A 14,965-nucleotide genomic window follows, 5' to 3' on the forward strand; every position below is an offset into this window, starting at 1 on the left:
TCTCAATACCAGATAATGCAAACCCCAAACTGAAAAAAACTGTTAATCCAGAACAATCTGTGGTGAACTGCACACTATCCACAATGGCATCTTTTCCAAAATACTGCTGCTAAACCTTTTAGTGTGAAATTTTACATTTTACGATTGACATTCTATAGGAAAGATGGTGCAAAACACAGGTGGAGCTAAGGCATGTCAGCCATATCCAAAGATTCACTTGTCTCTTTCACATCATCCTGTCATTCTGCTACACTCCTTCCTTTCTTCTTCACTGCCACTCTTGCCTTGAGTATTGGAAACCAAAAATTGACCTGAAAAAAACAGAAATATGATCTGTATTGTAGTATTACTGAGTTAAGATTACCCAGACACTAACACCCTGTATAATCAGTATTGAAGGCTGTAAAAAAAACCAAACTATATGTCTGCAACATTCTATCTGGATATGCCATAGGTATATGCATGTGTGTTAGTTGTTTCCATTAGTGTGTCTGTGTATCTATATGTATATGTACAGGATAAATGTTTTTGCAAGAAAAAGTTCTGTTTCCTAATAGTATATGCAGTCACACTGTGTTTTAGAACAGAAATATATCACCTTTCATATTGCTAAGCAATACCAGAATATCTTTCTCTACATCTAGGGCTGCTCTTGCTGCTGAGGACTTGCAGTCTAGATTGTAGGAATACCCAAAGTGCTTTTCATATGTTCATGAAAACAGTTTCTTTTCAGAGGACTCTGAATCTGAGAAGTATTTTCTTGCCAGCACATAGTCATTTGAGCATACCAGTGTCATGTCTGAGGCATGAGTACTGAAGTACAGAACAAAATTATTGGATTATCTAATCTTACCATTAGGCAACATGTCTCTGGCTCCTGAGCACTGGGGAAAGTCTATTAGCACATAATTGAAGTTAACAAGTGTTTAAGTATTTCCTGGATCTGGCTATCACCCAATGAGAAGGTTTATTTTTTTCCCCAGGGCTCATGGCTTACCGTTCTTGCAAACATGTTCTTCCCAGTTTTCTCTTGTAGCTTTGCTCTTTTTTTGAGTAATTTTGCATGTAAATAATGTATCCGTTTCATCTCAGTATCAGGATAAAAGGAAGTTGACACAAGTATTTTGAGTTGGGTCAGGAGGCCAGAGAATAACCCAAAAATTATTAAAAAGAAGATGATGACTCCAAGCTGAATCCATGTTGTGGAGGGAGCGAGCTCTGGATGAGGGATGCAGTTTTGCTTAACCAAAGGGATCTTGAAAGACTCAGTCTTTTCAATATGCTCTTTCATAGAAATTATATAGCTTTTCTCATTCTTCTGCAGAAGAAAAGTGGAAAAAAGGCATTGGTTATAATACAGATTCCCTCCTTTCTTAATATTTCTCCCACTGGATATTCAGATTTAGAAAGGACTCTAAATCATCCCCATCCAGTGTCTATATACAGCATGCTCAAAACAATATATTTATTGGCTATTTATAAATGTTTTGGACTCTATTTTCGTGATTTCTCTTGGGACAATGTCCAGCACTTTTGACCGTTAAAAAACTTACCTTCTCAGTGGCTCTGACAGAAAAGTATTTAGCTAATCTGGTTATAATGGCTCAATATTTTTCCACTCCTATGACTCTGCTCAGATGCCCTGTTGGAGGGTCTTAGATTAGGAGTAAAACTGCAGAGCAGAGTGTCTGTCCCTTTGGTTTGGCAGGTTTGTGTGGCTACAATATATTTGTCTTTGCAGGTCATTAATGAATGGGTTAAATAGTATAAGTTCCAGTTTCTACTCCTGGGGGACATCAGGAATGGTTGTGTACCACAAGTCAGGATTTTTGGGTCCAAGAGTTCAGTCAATTCATGACAGTTCAGTCAGTTCATGACAGTTCATGGCATTCTCCTTTTCTCTAGCCCACACTTCATCAGATTGTCAATGAAGACACTGTGTTCCAGTGTTCCAGCAGTGGAAGCCTTAATAAAAGCACAATCAGCATCCTCTGTTCTCCCTTCATTCAGCAACCCAGTGTTTTTATTGTAGAAAACCGTTAGACTGGTCAAGTATGATCTTGCCCTTATAAATCCATGCTTAGTACTCCTAATAGATTTCCTGACCCTCACTTGTATGAAAATGGCTTCCATGATTATATCCTCTATCACCTTCCCAGGGATAAAGGTGAGGGTGACTGTAGTTCCCTGATTCATCCTCATTCCCCTTCTTGAAGATGAAACTAACATCTGCTTTCTTCCCCTCTTGAAGCAGGAACGTCCCCCAGGCTTCATGATGTTTCAAACACAATCAAAAGTGACCTCACAGTGACATCAGCCAGCACCCTCAGCACCCATGTATGCCTCCCATCAGGTCCCATGGTTGCACATTTGCTTAAATGTGTCCTAACTTGATTCTCCTCCACCAGGGCTAAGTCTTCCTTGCTCAACACTTGTCCTTGTCTCAAAGGCCTGGGGTTCCTAAAGGCTGGTCTTCCTAGTAAAAGCACAGCTTGAAGATACCATTCAGTATCTTGGGCTTTCTGTGTCCTTTGTTGCCACAAGACCCTTCTACTCTTCACAGTGGGCCTACATTTCCCCATGTCTTTCTTTTGCTGCTTGTGGACCTTTGCGCTGCCCTTACCCTGTCTCACCTCATTCAGCTCCAGGTAGGCTTTGGCTTTCCTGCCCCCATCCTTACACAGTCAGACACTGCATCTCCATTCCTCCTGGGATTGCTCTTCTTTCTTCCACCTATTCTGTGCTTTTTCAGGAGTTCCTTGCTCACCCATGCATGCTGGCCTCCTGCTGCCCTTGCTTGATTTGGTTGGGATGAATAATTCTTGAGCTATCAAACTGGGTAGCTTTAGTTAGCACTAAAGGCATCACTCCAATGGTCAAATCTTCTCCTTTAAGAATATCCAGACAAGACCCTGAGCAATCTGATCTATCTCTGAAGTTTGCCACAGAATCGCTGAATATTCTGAATTGGAAGGGATCCACAAGAAAGAACAAGTCCAGCTGTTAAGTGAATGGACCATATGGGGCTCAAATCCACAACCTCAGTGTTATTAGCACCATGCTCTAACCAGTTGTCCTTGTTTTGAGCATGAGGTTGGACTTGATGGCCTCCAGACTTATCTTCCAACCTAGTTAATCTATGGTTCACTATGCTGCTACTGCTGCTCCTGCTAGAGGAACCTGAAGATTTTGGCAACAAGCCATTATTTTGTGTGTATATGCCCATGCATACGAAGAAAAGGGATAAAGTAAAATAGGCATCTCTTACATAAGTGTTACAGTGACTTTTGGCTATAAAAGGTAGTGATTCACAAATGTCGGTTCTGTGAGTTTCCAATTTTAAGCATCTGGTTTTCTTCATGTATATAAATGGAGGAATGAAAAGTATAACAATGCTCTCGAAAGAACTGTCTGGTTCTATCCAACCAATGTATCTGTAGAGGCAATGACTCTTTTTGAAATGAATGATATTCAAGGAAAGAATTGATGGTTCATTGCTATATGTATGCTCCTGCAGCTGCTGAAAATGAAGGGAAATTTTTCAACACTAAACTAAGAAATATATGGTACTGATAAGTACTTACATTCTGAAAGAGACTGAGTCGAATGTCTAGATCCGGTACTTCTTGGAGATATTTGTTCACAGAAATAATTAACAAATAAAACAAAGAGTCTACTGCAACAAACAGAAGCCAGATGCAAAGGTGAATAATTGCAGGGAGAAAAGAACACAGAACTTTTTTCCTGTCCTTTCTTGTGAAGAAAAAGGATGGGATTGTCACATACTCTTTTCTCTCTTTTCTGTTAAGTGGCAGAAGACAGGGTCTTTGCTGTTGTTTTTGGTGCTCATCAAATGCAATGAACTGTTTTGTGATATAAGTATTCTTAAATTTGGCACTATGAGAACCCACAAATTTTTTGATAAAGAGGCCAGTTCCAAAAGAAACTAGAAAAACCCCAAATATAGGCAATACTTTCTGACCTATATAGGGCAGTATAGTCAACATAAAAGATATCTGGTTAGCAATTCTCTGGATTTCTTGTTCTGTGTCATTTAGCTCTTGTTTTAATGCATCATCTAAAATTGAATAAGATGGTGTGAATTCATGCTTTAGGACCACTAAATCTTTGGGTAGCTCAGGAGGAAGCTTGGCCACCTCATAAATCCATTTTATTGCCTCAACATAATATTTTATCAAGGCAAATTGCTCGTGCTTTAAATGACAGGTTATACTGTCTGCCAGAACCTTTAGATTGTGAAAAATATTTTGAATATTGTTGGCCACCACAACACCTGTGCCAGCAGTAATAAGAGCATTCCTGCCATTTTTCAACCCACAAGAAAGGAGGAACAGAACACTAAAACAGCGCAGGTGCTTGAAACAAAAGAGCATGATAGAAAGCAAAATCCAGATGAATCCAGAAATCAGTAAGGGCCCCAAGGAATGGTGTGCCAAGGAGAAGTGCATGCTAAGAAAAAACAGAAAGCTGGAGAGGAAGCCAACTGCAAAGCAAACTGCAAAAAGCTGCATCTGATACTTCCAGCCAGGCTTCCTTTCAGATATAAAAATTTCCCAGGCGTTCCGAGCTATTGAGATTAATTTTTGCATTTTCTTCTGATTGTTGCTGACACTGCAATGGCTCAAACTAAAAGGAAAGCAAAAGAAAAACACTGTTATTTACAGTGTCATACTACTGACAGTGATGTGCTTTTAACTGACTCTCTGATACTTCTTCACACTGCAAAATCTGCAGGTCTGACTCACATGAGGCTGAACCACCACACATAAGACCAAAATATTTGTACCCAACGTCACAGATATAAATATTGAAGAGGTGACTCTAAAAGGATTTCTATCTTTTGTCCTTTTATGTTTTAAAATACTTTAGAAAATCAGAGAACTTTGGCAAAAGATTTAATGCAGCATTCAATCAATATAAAACACTTCTCAAAGCATTAATTTAGGAAACTCTTAATTCTGTTTGATGTTGAGTTACACACAAATTCTGAGAAGAACGAATTAAAAACAGAAAGACAGAAAATACATAGAAGAGGAGCCACAAGACTAGCACTCCTGGATTCCAGTGCTGTGCAACTGATAGAAATTCCAAGAGGGGGTAAAGTCAAGACATGCTTGCTTCGTGTTCCATTTTAAACACCTCTTGGCCCTTCCCCCAGGGGGGACTTCCAGTCGTTTGGCCACTCAGGAGCTGGGTTAGGGGCTCTAGGGGTGGGGTGTGCAGCATTGCCTCAGTGTGCAGCCCCTGCCAGGCTGCATACAGGCTCTGGGGTGGGTGTAGGGCAGGGCACTGCCTCACCAGGGCAGGGCTCCACCTGCCCCTTCCCCACACACATGCACCCCAAAACGTCTCAAGACAGCAATCATTCCAGGCTCTCATAACTGTGAGGGTGACCAGGCACTGGAAAAGGCTCCCAGAGAGGTTGTGGAATCTCCATCACTGGAGATAATCAAGAACCACCTGGATTCAATCCTGTGCCATGTGCTCTGGGATGATCCTGCCTGAGCAGGAGGGTTGGAGCAGATGATTCACTGTGCTCCCTTCCAACCTTACCATTTTGTGTTTAACCCTTATTAAGCCTAATAGCTTGTGCTTGTCACCACTTGTCCTGCTTACCAGTATGCCTGTTACATAAATTACAGAATATTTCTGTGATTCAATTCAGTTTGATGGGAGATATTATAATATTTATAGTGCAATTTGTCCAAAGATGCAAGGTCAATTAATATGTATATTAGCATTTTAACATTGTAGAATAAATGAGATACTAATTAAATAAAATAAACAGTGGTAAATTTATCTTAAATAGGGAACAGTTTTCTTTGTAAAATACATCCTAAAGATATTACTTTTTCTTTAGCTTAGCTTGAACACAGCAGGTAGCCAGGAACTAAACTATAATTTTGTACACATACTGTATTCTGTTAGCATTAGCCTTTATGAATGCTGCTAGCATTCACTGCACCATTTCCCCTTTCCTTCTCATTGTAATTAGTTATTAGTTGTGTCATTATCTCCTTTGTGTGCAACAGGAGCTGAATATTATGGGAGCAAGCTTCCATCACCAGCTGGGACCTTCTTGTACTGATGTGCTGCTTTTCCTTGGCCTTACTTGGGCCTGATCCTTTATAGTGCTGAGGACTATTCTGAAAAATGCTGAGTATTTTTTGTGTTTAACCACTTCAGCACAAGCGAACAGTGGGCAGTAGTCTCTCAAGGTAGGCTTAATTCCTAGAACTATCACAGGTCCTGGGAAGGCTAAGAAAATTGCTCCCCTCCAGGGCCTAAGTGAACTCAGCTGTAAATGAAGCACAAGAGCAATTAACACCTCCTTCGCAGGAGCAAAATTAGTTAGTCAGTGCCCCAGAAGTAAGTAGAAGTCACCGTGTTTGGGAAGGTGCTGCAAGTGAAGTGGGGAGGAGAGTTAGCACACGAGCTGCCTGGCTCCAGCTCTGCTATGAGCAGAGCTGCCCTTCTGCTTATGTGGATGGTCTGCTTCATCCTTTCTACCAGAAGATATTTTTAGGAAACATAATCAAAAAGGAGATGTTCATGCTCCTGAAATCAAGCAGAACCAGACCTAACAGCCAGCAAACCTTGTCAGCAAATCCTGCACCTCCACGATCAGAGTGTTAAACAGTATGTGCTGCCACTTCTTTGTAGATCTAAGAAAAATTACCTTGCACAGTGAATACATTCTGTCCTTGATTTAAGAAACCTTAACAAAATGCAAAAAGGCTAGCATTTATCTAATGCTCTCCAAAATATCTGTGTAAGAAAATACCATATTTTCACTTTTCTTTAGCAGCACTAATTTCACAGCTGTTCTCAGGCACAGTTTTTACATGGTTTTGTGCATTTGTATGTATGGATATGGTGAATTTGGGTTAATGCTTATAAGCATTCAGTAAATGGCTGCAATATGTGACTGGGGTTTTGGCTTGGCTGCATCCTTAGATTTAATAAAAGTACTTCTGGACTGGGAGGCTAGAGACTTGCAAAATATGGACAGAATCTGAAAAGAATCAAAAAGTCTCCTTTTTGGAGCTGATTCAATGGTGTTACATGAGATCCCTGCAGTATTCAGAACATACATGGTAGGCTTGTCCTTAACCTGCACGAACCCAGAGCTTTAAGACAGGAAAGGCATTGCAAAGTCACAGTGAACCTTGGAGCCTGTGGCATGGATGCTCGGGTGTCTCTCCATGGTCACTGAAGGTCACAAAATACATCCTCATCCCCTCAGGAGCTTAAACTTTTCCAGGGTAAGAGTCAGGCTCACAGTGCATTTCTGTGGCTTGTCTGACACCTACCTCAGTTTTCCCCATGTAAGGCATCAGCAACAGGTATAGATATTCAGCATTGAGTACAGGAGAACCACTCAAAGGATGAAAACTCTCAACCCCAAAAAAAATGTTTGGAGGCTGAACATTCTTATATCACCAGGCACCTATACAGCTGTGAATGCTTGGGAAAGGAAAATAATACTCTGGCTTAGAGGTAGAAATACATTGTTGGCATCATGAAAGAGGCTAATTCAGAACTTAAAGAAATAGTAAACTCTGAGAGCTTTCTGGAATGATTCTTCTTAAAAACATAAATCACAAAAGTTTTCTGAAGCTGTTTGGTACAGTTAGGAACTATAACAGGAGGCTAACAAGAACAAAACCTTAATTTCAGTTGCAGGTTGAAGCAAAGTACTTCTTCTCCTAACATGAACTAAGATGGGGGCTGCTGCCATTATTTATGAAGCATAAGGAAAGAATGATTCTTGGACAGCTGTTTCTTGCTCTGAACTGCCAATTTCTTTTCACCATAGTTTCTAGTGATGAAAAACTCCCCCTCCTACAGAGGGGAGCTGGAAATTCTTGTGCTTTAGTTCTGCTTTCGTAACTGATTTTTTAGTTGGGTCCAAGGGGAACCTCTCTATGCTTTAGTTTCCCTCTCTAGGAAATATTTACTCAGCTCTGGAAGCATGATATTCTTCTACCATATGGCATGCTGGCAGGAGTAATTATAAAAATAAATTCTCCAAAGGAGCTTCTCTGGCAAGGAGGTTGGGCCACAGTTCTTAAGTCTCGTGTGTAGTGAAATTAATGCAACATATTTAAAAGGAATTTTTCTAGTTTAATTTTAAAATAAACAAGAAAAATTTAAACATATTTTAAGGTTCTGTTTTTGTTATTTCAGATATGGCTACAGATTTGAGGAAGTAGAAGATAAGTACATAGCATCAAGAGTCCCTAGACAATGTCTTTCCAGTTCAGCCGTGAACCCTGGTAGAGCTATGTAATTTTTTAATAGTATATGTTTATGTTATGTGTGATTTCTTCCCTGCCTTCTATGGAGACTCCTACATATTCACTCTCCCAGTAGTTGTGGCCACCTCTGCTACCAGCTTGGTCCTGTCCTAGTCCCTTGCTCACCCTGCAGCTGATGATGCCTTGCTACAGATAGAATGGAGTAGAATAGAACAGGGCAATGAGTGGGAAGGGGCCAACAACAATCATCTAGTCCAACTGCAATAGATTGAAACTCTAAATACTTGCTGAGAGTATTTGTGAAATCTTTTCTACCTAGGCTGTTTATTGCTTAGAGATGAACAGGAGGTCTACATATCTAGTATATGGATTAGTCACCCATGCAAACAGCTTGCCAATTTTTAATATAATGGAAGAAGAAGGTATCTCCTAAAAATATATAGTGAGTAAAAGAATGAGATTTACTAAATAATTAGGGGTTTTTGATAGAGAAACAGCTGACTTAGCAAAGCATAACAAAAGGAGTCAGATCTCTAAGTCTACTTTCTATTTTGATGCAGACCTAAGTCAGGCAAAACCTGGGGACTACAAGTGCCATTGATTTAGGACTGAATAGTACCACCCAGTTTTTTGCACCTTCATACCAAGTCTGATATAACTTTCTCTGCACAGCAGTGTTGTTTGGGCTGATCTCAGGAGCAGTATGGAAGTTTGGCAGGCCCTTTGCCCAGAATAGTGTGCAGGATCCTTATACATAAAAACAAAATCTTATTAAGAGAAACATTAGGTCCCATTGATGCCCAGCTTCACAGTGATCTTTGCCTTGCTTCAGCTACACAGTGATCTTTGCCTCATAAATCCTGTTGGGATTTTATACAGGAGTTAAAGAATAGAAAGCACACAATAAGATTTTAAAAACAAATATTTCCTTTTTTGGCAGTTTCAGGAGCCTTCTTTTCTAGCCTGAATCAGTTACTTTGAAATGTAAGAAAATTACTTCCCTTTTTTGGATACTGTCAAAAAATCCAGTGCTGAACTATGGCATAGTAAAAGCAAAAATACAGGAGGGCATCCCACATTATTTCCTTTGGTCAATGTAGGGTATGCAACAGACAAATAACAGCCCAGTCAAAAATCCATCAACATTACTGCAGCTATCCTCAGGGCTTCATTGACACCCTTACAATTCCTTAAGTTCACATTATTTGCTTTTAACTGCATGAGGAAAGAAACTTAATGGTACTAAACACATTAAATAGAAGGGATGACTAAAATATCTAATCATATATGTGCACATAGAAACTTGAAATACTAAACAACACAGCAATGCAAATATAGCAATTTATACACAAGGAAAAACAAACAAACAAAAATAGCAACTGAGTGAGATTTCCTCTTTATGTATTGAAAATAGCTTGGGATAATCCTGAATATTGCAAGATATTACAAGATATTTAGGATGCCACAAATTTATTAAATGTCATCTGAGATGTCTGTAGCACTGGGGGTTGGACTCAATGATCTCTAAAAAGGGTTCTTCTAACCCAAGTCTTCTGGGATTCTGTGATATCCACATCTGAGCTGTCTGTGTGTCAATGAAGAGAAAAGGGCAGGTGCCCAGAAATGTTACTTCAAACCTGTTTTATAAGTCTACCCACACAGAAGATGGATTGCATTCTATGAGAACTTTAGCTCAACTGTGAAAAGTGTCTGAGTTACTCAGACAGAGCTATCCAAAGTCTGAAGATGAACCTCTCCCTGTGTTTCCTAATTGCCAGCACAAGTTGTATTTCACTAAGCTGGGCACTCAGAGAAGGACGCAGAAAATATGTTGTGGGCAGCCATAGAATATGGACAGCTGTGGAAGGGACATAGAACAAGAAATAAAATTTTCTCAGAAGCTGTGATGCAACAAATCCACAGACATATTCTTCCCTTAAAACACAGGAAGCAATGTAGGCCCAGTTTGGGAAACCCAAATGGCAATTTGCCTATTGCCAAAAACAACTCTCCAAAACATAGTAGATTCTATTATGAGGGAAGGAAGGGAACATATGAGATTACACAGTCTCTCTCCTACACAGAATAGCTCTACACATACTTTTGAGAGAGTTTAGGGGTAAATTGCTTCACAAACTTTAGGAATAGACTATCCTATCAGTAAGGTGACAACACATAACTTATAGAAAGTCCTTTTACCTTAGAACAGCTAGCTCAGTCTATAATTACCATCCAAAGTTCCTTGATATTAACCTTTAAGTGTTACTTACAGGCACTCTTGTAAAGCATTTGAAGGTTCTTTCCAGGGCTGTGTGTCTCTTGACTTTGGTGGGGAACTGAGACAGACAGTAGTAAAAGATCTCACATGAGTAATTTTTTTCCTATACCCTCCCTCAATGAGTCAGGCACAGTACAATTTTGAAATTGTTCTGGTTTCGACAAAGATTCATCAGGAAGTAACTTATGCACAAGACCAGAATAGTATATAATTTGCAAGTGCCATTTTCTACCTTTTTTTCTGGCAGAGTAATAGATATCAGCAAATGAGTACAGAGCCCAGATTTCAACAATTTAATATTATGTTGAGTAATGCCTTTGGTCTAGAACATTTTAGCTATTTTGGTACTTCCTTTGAAACTTGCAGCAATTCAGTATCCAAATAAATTTAAAGCTCTAATAATTTTCACTCCAAAAATGTTCCTACTGAGATATGTGCAAATACTTCTGTAGACAGCCTGTCAGAATATGGTCTTTATAGTAAGACACACCTTAAATATACAATAAAGACAAAAGTTATATATAATTAAGATAATTTATATACAGGAGGGTAGAACTGCTATGCAGAGGAACATTACCTTATATTTTAAATCTGCTATTGGTTTCTGCAGACAGAGTTTGCATGTGCATTTGTGTGCACAGAGGAGAAAGATAATTCTGGACACCCATACACCTCACTTGAGTATTACACACGTGTTACACACATCCTACCAATTATTGGATTGATCTATTGAACCAGTCAATCTTTTTATTCAGTTGTCATCAAGACCATCTGATAAAGAGGACAACAGATTTAAAGCAAATCAAAGGCTGATACACAGCTTCACAAGGACAACAGCAATGAAAATTGTAAGATTGTTACATATGTATGACACCTTTTTAATAACATCCTTCATACACTGCTTTTTTCAGCCATTTTCAGAACTAACTTGCAATTGTGGTTTTACTGTTTATGTTTAAGCTTTCAGATTCATTTTTCTCAGAAATGTCATAGGTGGTTTGGTCCATTTCAGAGATGTTGCCTGCTACATATAAGGAATTCTAAATTGGAAACTGACTCTCATTTAGACTCTGATTTCAAAGATACAGAGCTGTACACTAGTCTCAGCTCTGTCCTGCACATTATCTATTTGGCCTTGGTTGAAATGTCCCTGCCTGTAATTTTCCAGACAGCTGGTTTTCCAGCAGATACTGATAGTAATGAAGTAGCAGGTTGAGCCCAGGTTTCCCATCTACAGAGCAGCCCTACCCCTGCTCTTTCAAAAGCAGCTACTGAACAAGTTCAGAAAGCTGTCAGACAGAATGATGAACATAGCACAATATTCATAGCATCTAAATTATGCATAATGTAGGGCTATAATTAGATACAGTGGACCATCTATAACTGGAGAAAATCTCTGATTATTATAGGTTGAATGGATGAAATTATCTTTTAGCAGAACATACTGTTCATATTATGAAAAAAGGGAATATTCTGTTAAGAGATGCAGGTAGGTGCATATTAAATCAGACCAAGCTTCTATTGAACCCAGCATCTCAGCTTTGATAGCAGCATATAGCAGATGTTTACAGAGTCCTACAGTGGGGAATATGGACCATTTGGACATAGTCTAGGTGACCCTGCATGGGGGTGAGGGAGGGGCAGAGATGACCTCCAGAGGTCCCTTCCAACCTTAACTATTTTTTGATTCCATGACCATTGACATTCCTCTTTTCTTTTTTCCATCCTCTGAGGCCAATCCAAATGGCAGCACAGCCATCTGCAGTATCAGACATTCTCTCAGGTTATTATCAACTGCAAAGCTTATGAGGCTGCCCCCCTGCCAGGGCAGTAATGAAGATGTTATACTGTATTGGCCCCTCTATCAGCCCATGGGACACACCACTAGGCAATTTTGTGTAACTGAACTTACTGTGGCTGACCACACAATGTTTATCCAGTTTCCAATCCAACTCGCTGTCCATTATCTGCCCAATACTTTGTCAGCTTTTCTATGAGAATATTATGGGAGACACTGTGGAAAGCCTTTCTGAAGGCGAGGTAAACAGCAGCCTCTGGTCTCCCCTCCCCCACTTAGTTAGTCACCTCATTGCAGTCTGCCACATTGGGTAAGCATGAATTCCCCTTTGTAAGTGCATGCTGAATACTCACTGCAAATGATTTACAAGATCAGTTGCTTTGTAACCTTCCTAGGGATCAAAATGAGGCTGACCATTTCCCTGGATCATGCTCCTTCCATCCTTGAAGATGGGAGTAACATCTGCTTTCTTCCCCTCTTCAGGAACCTCTCCCAGCCCCCATGATGTTTCAAAGACATTCAAAAGTGGCCTCACAGTGACATCAGCCAGCACCCTCAGCACCCATGCGTGCCTCCCATCAGGTCCCATAGTTGCACACTTGCTTGAATGTGCCCCAATATGTTTCTCCTCCACCAAGGTTAAGTCCTCCTTGCTCCATCCTTGCCCTTGTCTCAAAGGCCTGGGTTCCTAAAGTCTTGTCTTCCTAGTAAAGGCACAGTTGAAGAAAGGCATTTTTACATTCCCTTGAGCTATATATGAGAAAGAAAGTAGTTTATGGTCATGTGGATGGACTATTTCCACCCTTTATGTTTTCAAGAACAAGGATTTGTATGGGCAGGCTTTACCCATACCCACCAGTTTGGATCAAGTGCTGGCAGTGACTGGCAGCATTTCTCCTAGAGTGTCTCCTAGAGAATCAAATATGCTGTAAAGTGCATACAATGCAGAAACCAACCCCACAGTCTGAAAGTTACTAGCTAGGACCATAGCTCCCTTCAGAAATACAGCGTTTTGATAAAGAGTTTCAGCTGGTCTTCTCAACCCATACGCTGCAACCAGATGTGCTGGTGTCACTGTATTTGTTTGGCAGGTTTTTTAACTCAGAATATTTTAGTGACCTACTTACAGCACACCCTCAGAAACTCTTGTCAGTACCACATTTTCTGTGAACAAGGTGGATGCCTACTGGCTGGTGGTGACTGAAGGGGGATAACATTCCCTCTGCTGGGGGAATATTATCCCTAGCAAACATCAGCTGCTTGGGCTGTCTGGTTCCTGGACTTGTTGATGTTACTGGCCACTGTAAAATGGGGGAACTGACAGTTCACAAATTTGAACAACAGATGGCTGCTGTTTTTTCTTCTGCTCTGTCTGCCAGTGCAGTGTAGATGTTTCTGTACTCAAAAACGTGAGGATCATTTCAAAATTAGTGCATTTATGACCCTTTTCCCAATTTTTTTCTTAACCCCTGCAGAATGACTAACAAAACTTGCTTGCACATAAAAGGTATTAAAAATGTCACTGCTTGAGATCCTACTGTTCTGGCAATTGCTAAATGCATTTCAAGAGATAATGATGTGAGCAACACAGTATATGTGTTAATTTCAACTGTGATTAGCTAGTTGGGATAACACTGTGCTTCAACCATTGTAACATGCAGGCTGGATGAGTGGTTTTTTGGGCTTTTCGTTAGGATACTGAAGATTGCTTCCATTTGTAGCAGCTGTGTGTGGCAAAAACAAAGCAAGTTCAGAGCTCTGAACACCACGTCTCTTTGAAAGCACTCCCTATTCTGTTTTGCTTCCTCCTACTAAGGAAGATCATCTAGCAATTAATAGTCCTTCCTTGTGGCTGGGTTCCAGAGAGCAAGGAAAGAAACAAACATAAACATTTGTAAATATTTGCACCCTTGTTTTTGAGTCATGGTTCTAATTATTGTTTCTGTTTTACTGCTGCAGCAGAAATTTTGATTAAAAAAAGACAATTGCATTTTATTTACAAAATATCAGAGGAAATTAAATAATGACAGTGGATTGTTATTCCCAATGAGCTGCACCGGATGAGCAGTATGTCTGGAGCCATGTCATGGCTGCAACAAAGCAGCCATGAGTAAATGGTTCTTGGATTGAATCAGGATTGTAGAAACTCAGTTCTGAGGGGCCCCAGTGAAAAACCCAATCCAAATACTGCTGAGCTTGGGTAAAGTTTGTATTTAATGCTGGTAGCTGAAACTAATCTTCATATGATATACAGGTATTGTTTGAATCTTTGAAAATACTGGCTGGATGTTTGCTATAAAGAACTATTCCTCTAGGCAGAGCTGAGGAAGTTTCCTAAAAGTCTCCAGGAAAGTAGTTAAGCTGGAAGTTTTCAGCTGACTAATTGTCATTGATAGCCATATAAATGCTTCTGACTTGGTGCCAGGAAAATGAGCTCTTGATATCTCTATGGAGTCTTGATTGAGTGTCCAACAGATATCGTGAAGTGGCTGCCCAAGGCACAGATTTATCATATCCTTCTTTTCATGAAAACTGGAAGTGTTTCTCTTTGCTACTATAAGTCACTTTACTTTTTTTATATTTCATAACCTCTTCTATGTAGGAGAT

General features: G+C 39.9%; 1 protein-coding gene across 1 annotated transcript; it reads right to left on the reverse strand.

Annotated features, from left to right (window-relative positions):
* Positions 1–239: 239 nt before the first annotated feature.
* Positions 240–4,610, reverse strand: DCSTAMP (dendrocyte expressed seven transmembrane protein). Its single transcript, XM_031504187.2, has 3 exons — positions 3,585–4,610; positions 998–1,318; positions 240–311 (listed from the first exon to the last, which is right to left on the reverse strand). The coding sequence occupies exons 1-3, from the start codon at positions 4,608–4,610 to the stop codon at positions 240–242; spliced, it is 1,419 nt and encodes a 472-aa protein (XP_031360047.2).
* Between the last annotated feature and the right edge of the window lie 10,355 nt (positions 4,611–14,965).

The sequence above is a fragment of the Lonchura striata genome, chromosome 1 (assembly GCF_046129695.1).
Source record: "Lonchura striata isolate bLonStr1 chromosome 1, bLonStr1.mat, whole genome shotgun sequence".
Lineage (NCBI taxonomy): Eukaryota > Metazoa > Chordata > Aves > Passeriformes > Estrildidae > Lonchura > Lonchura striata.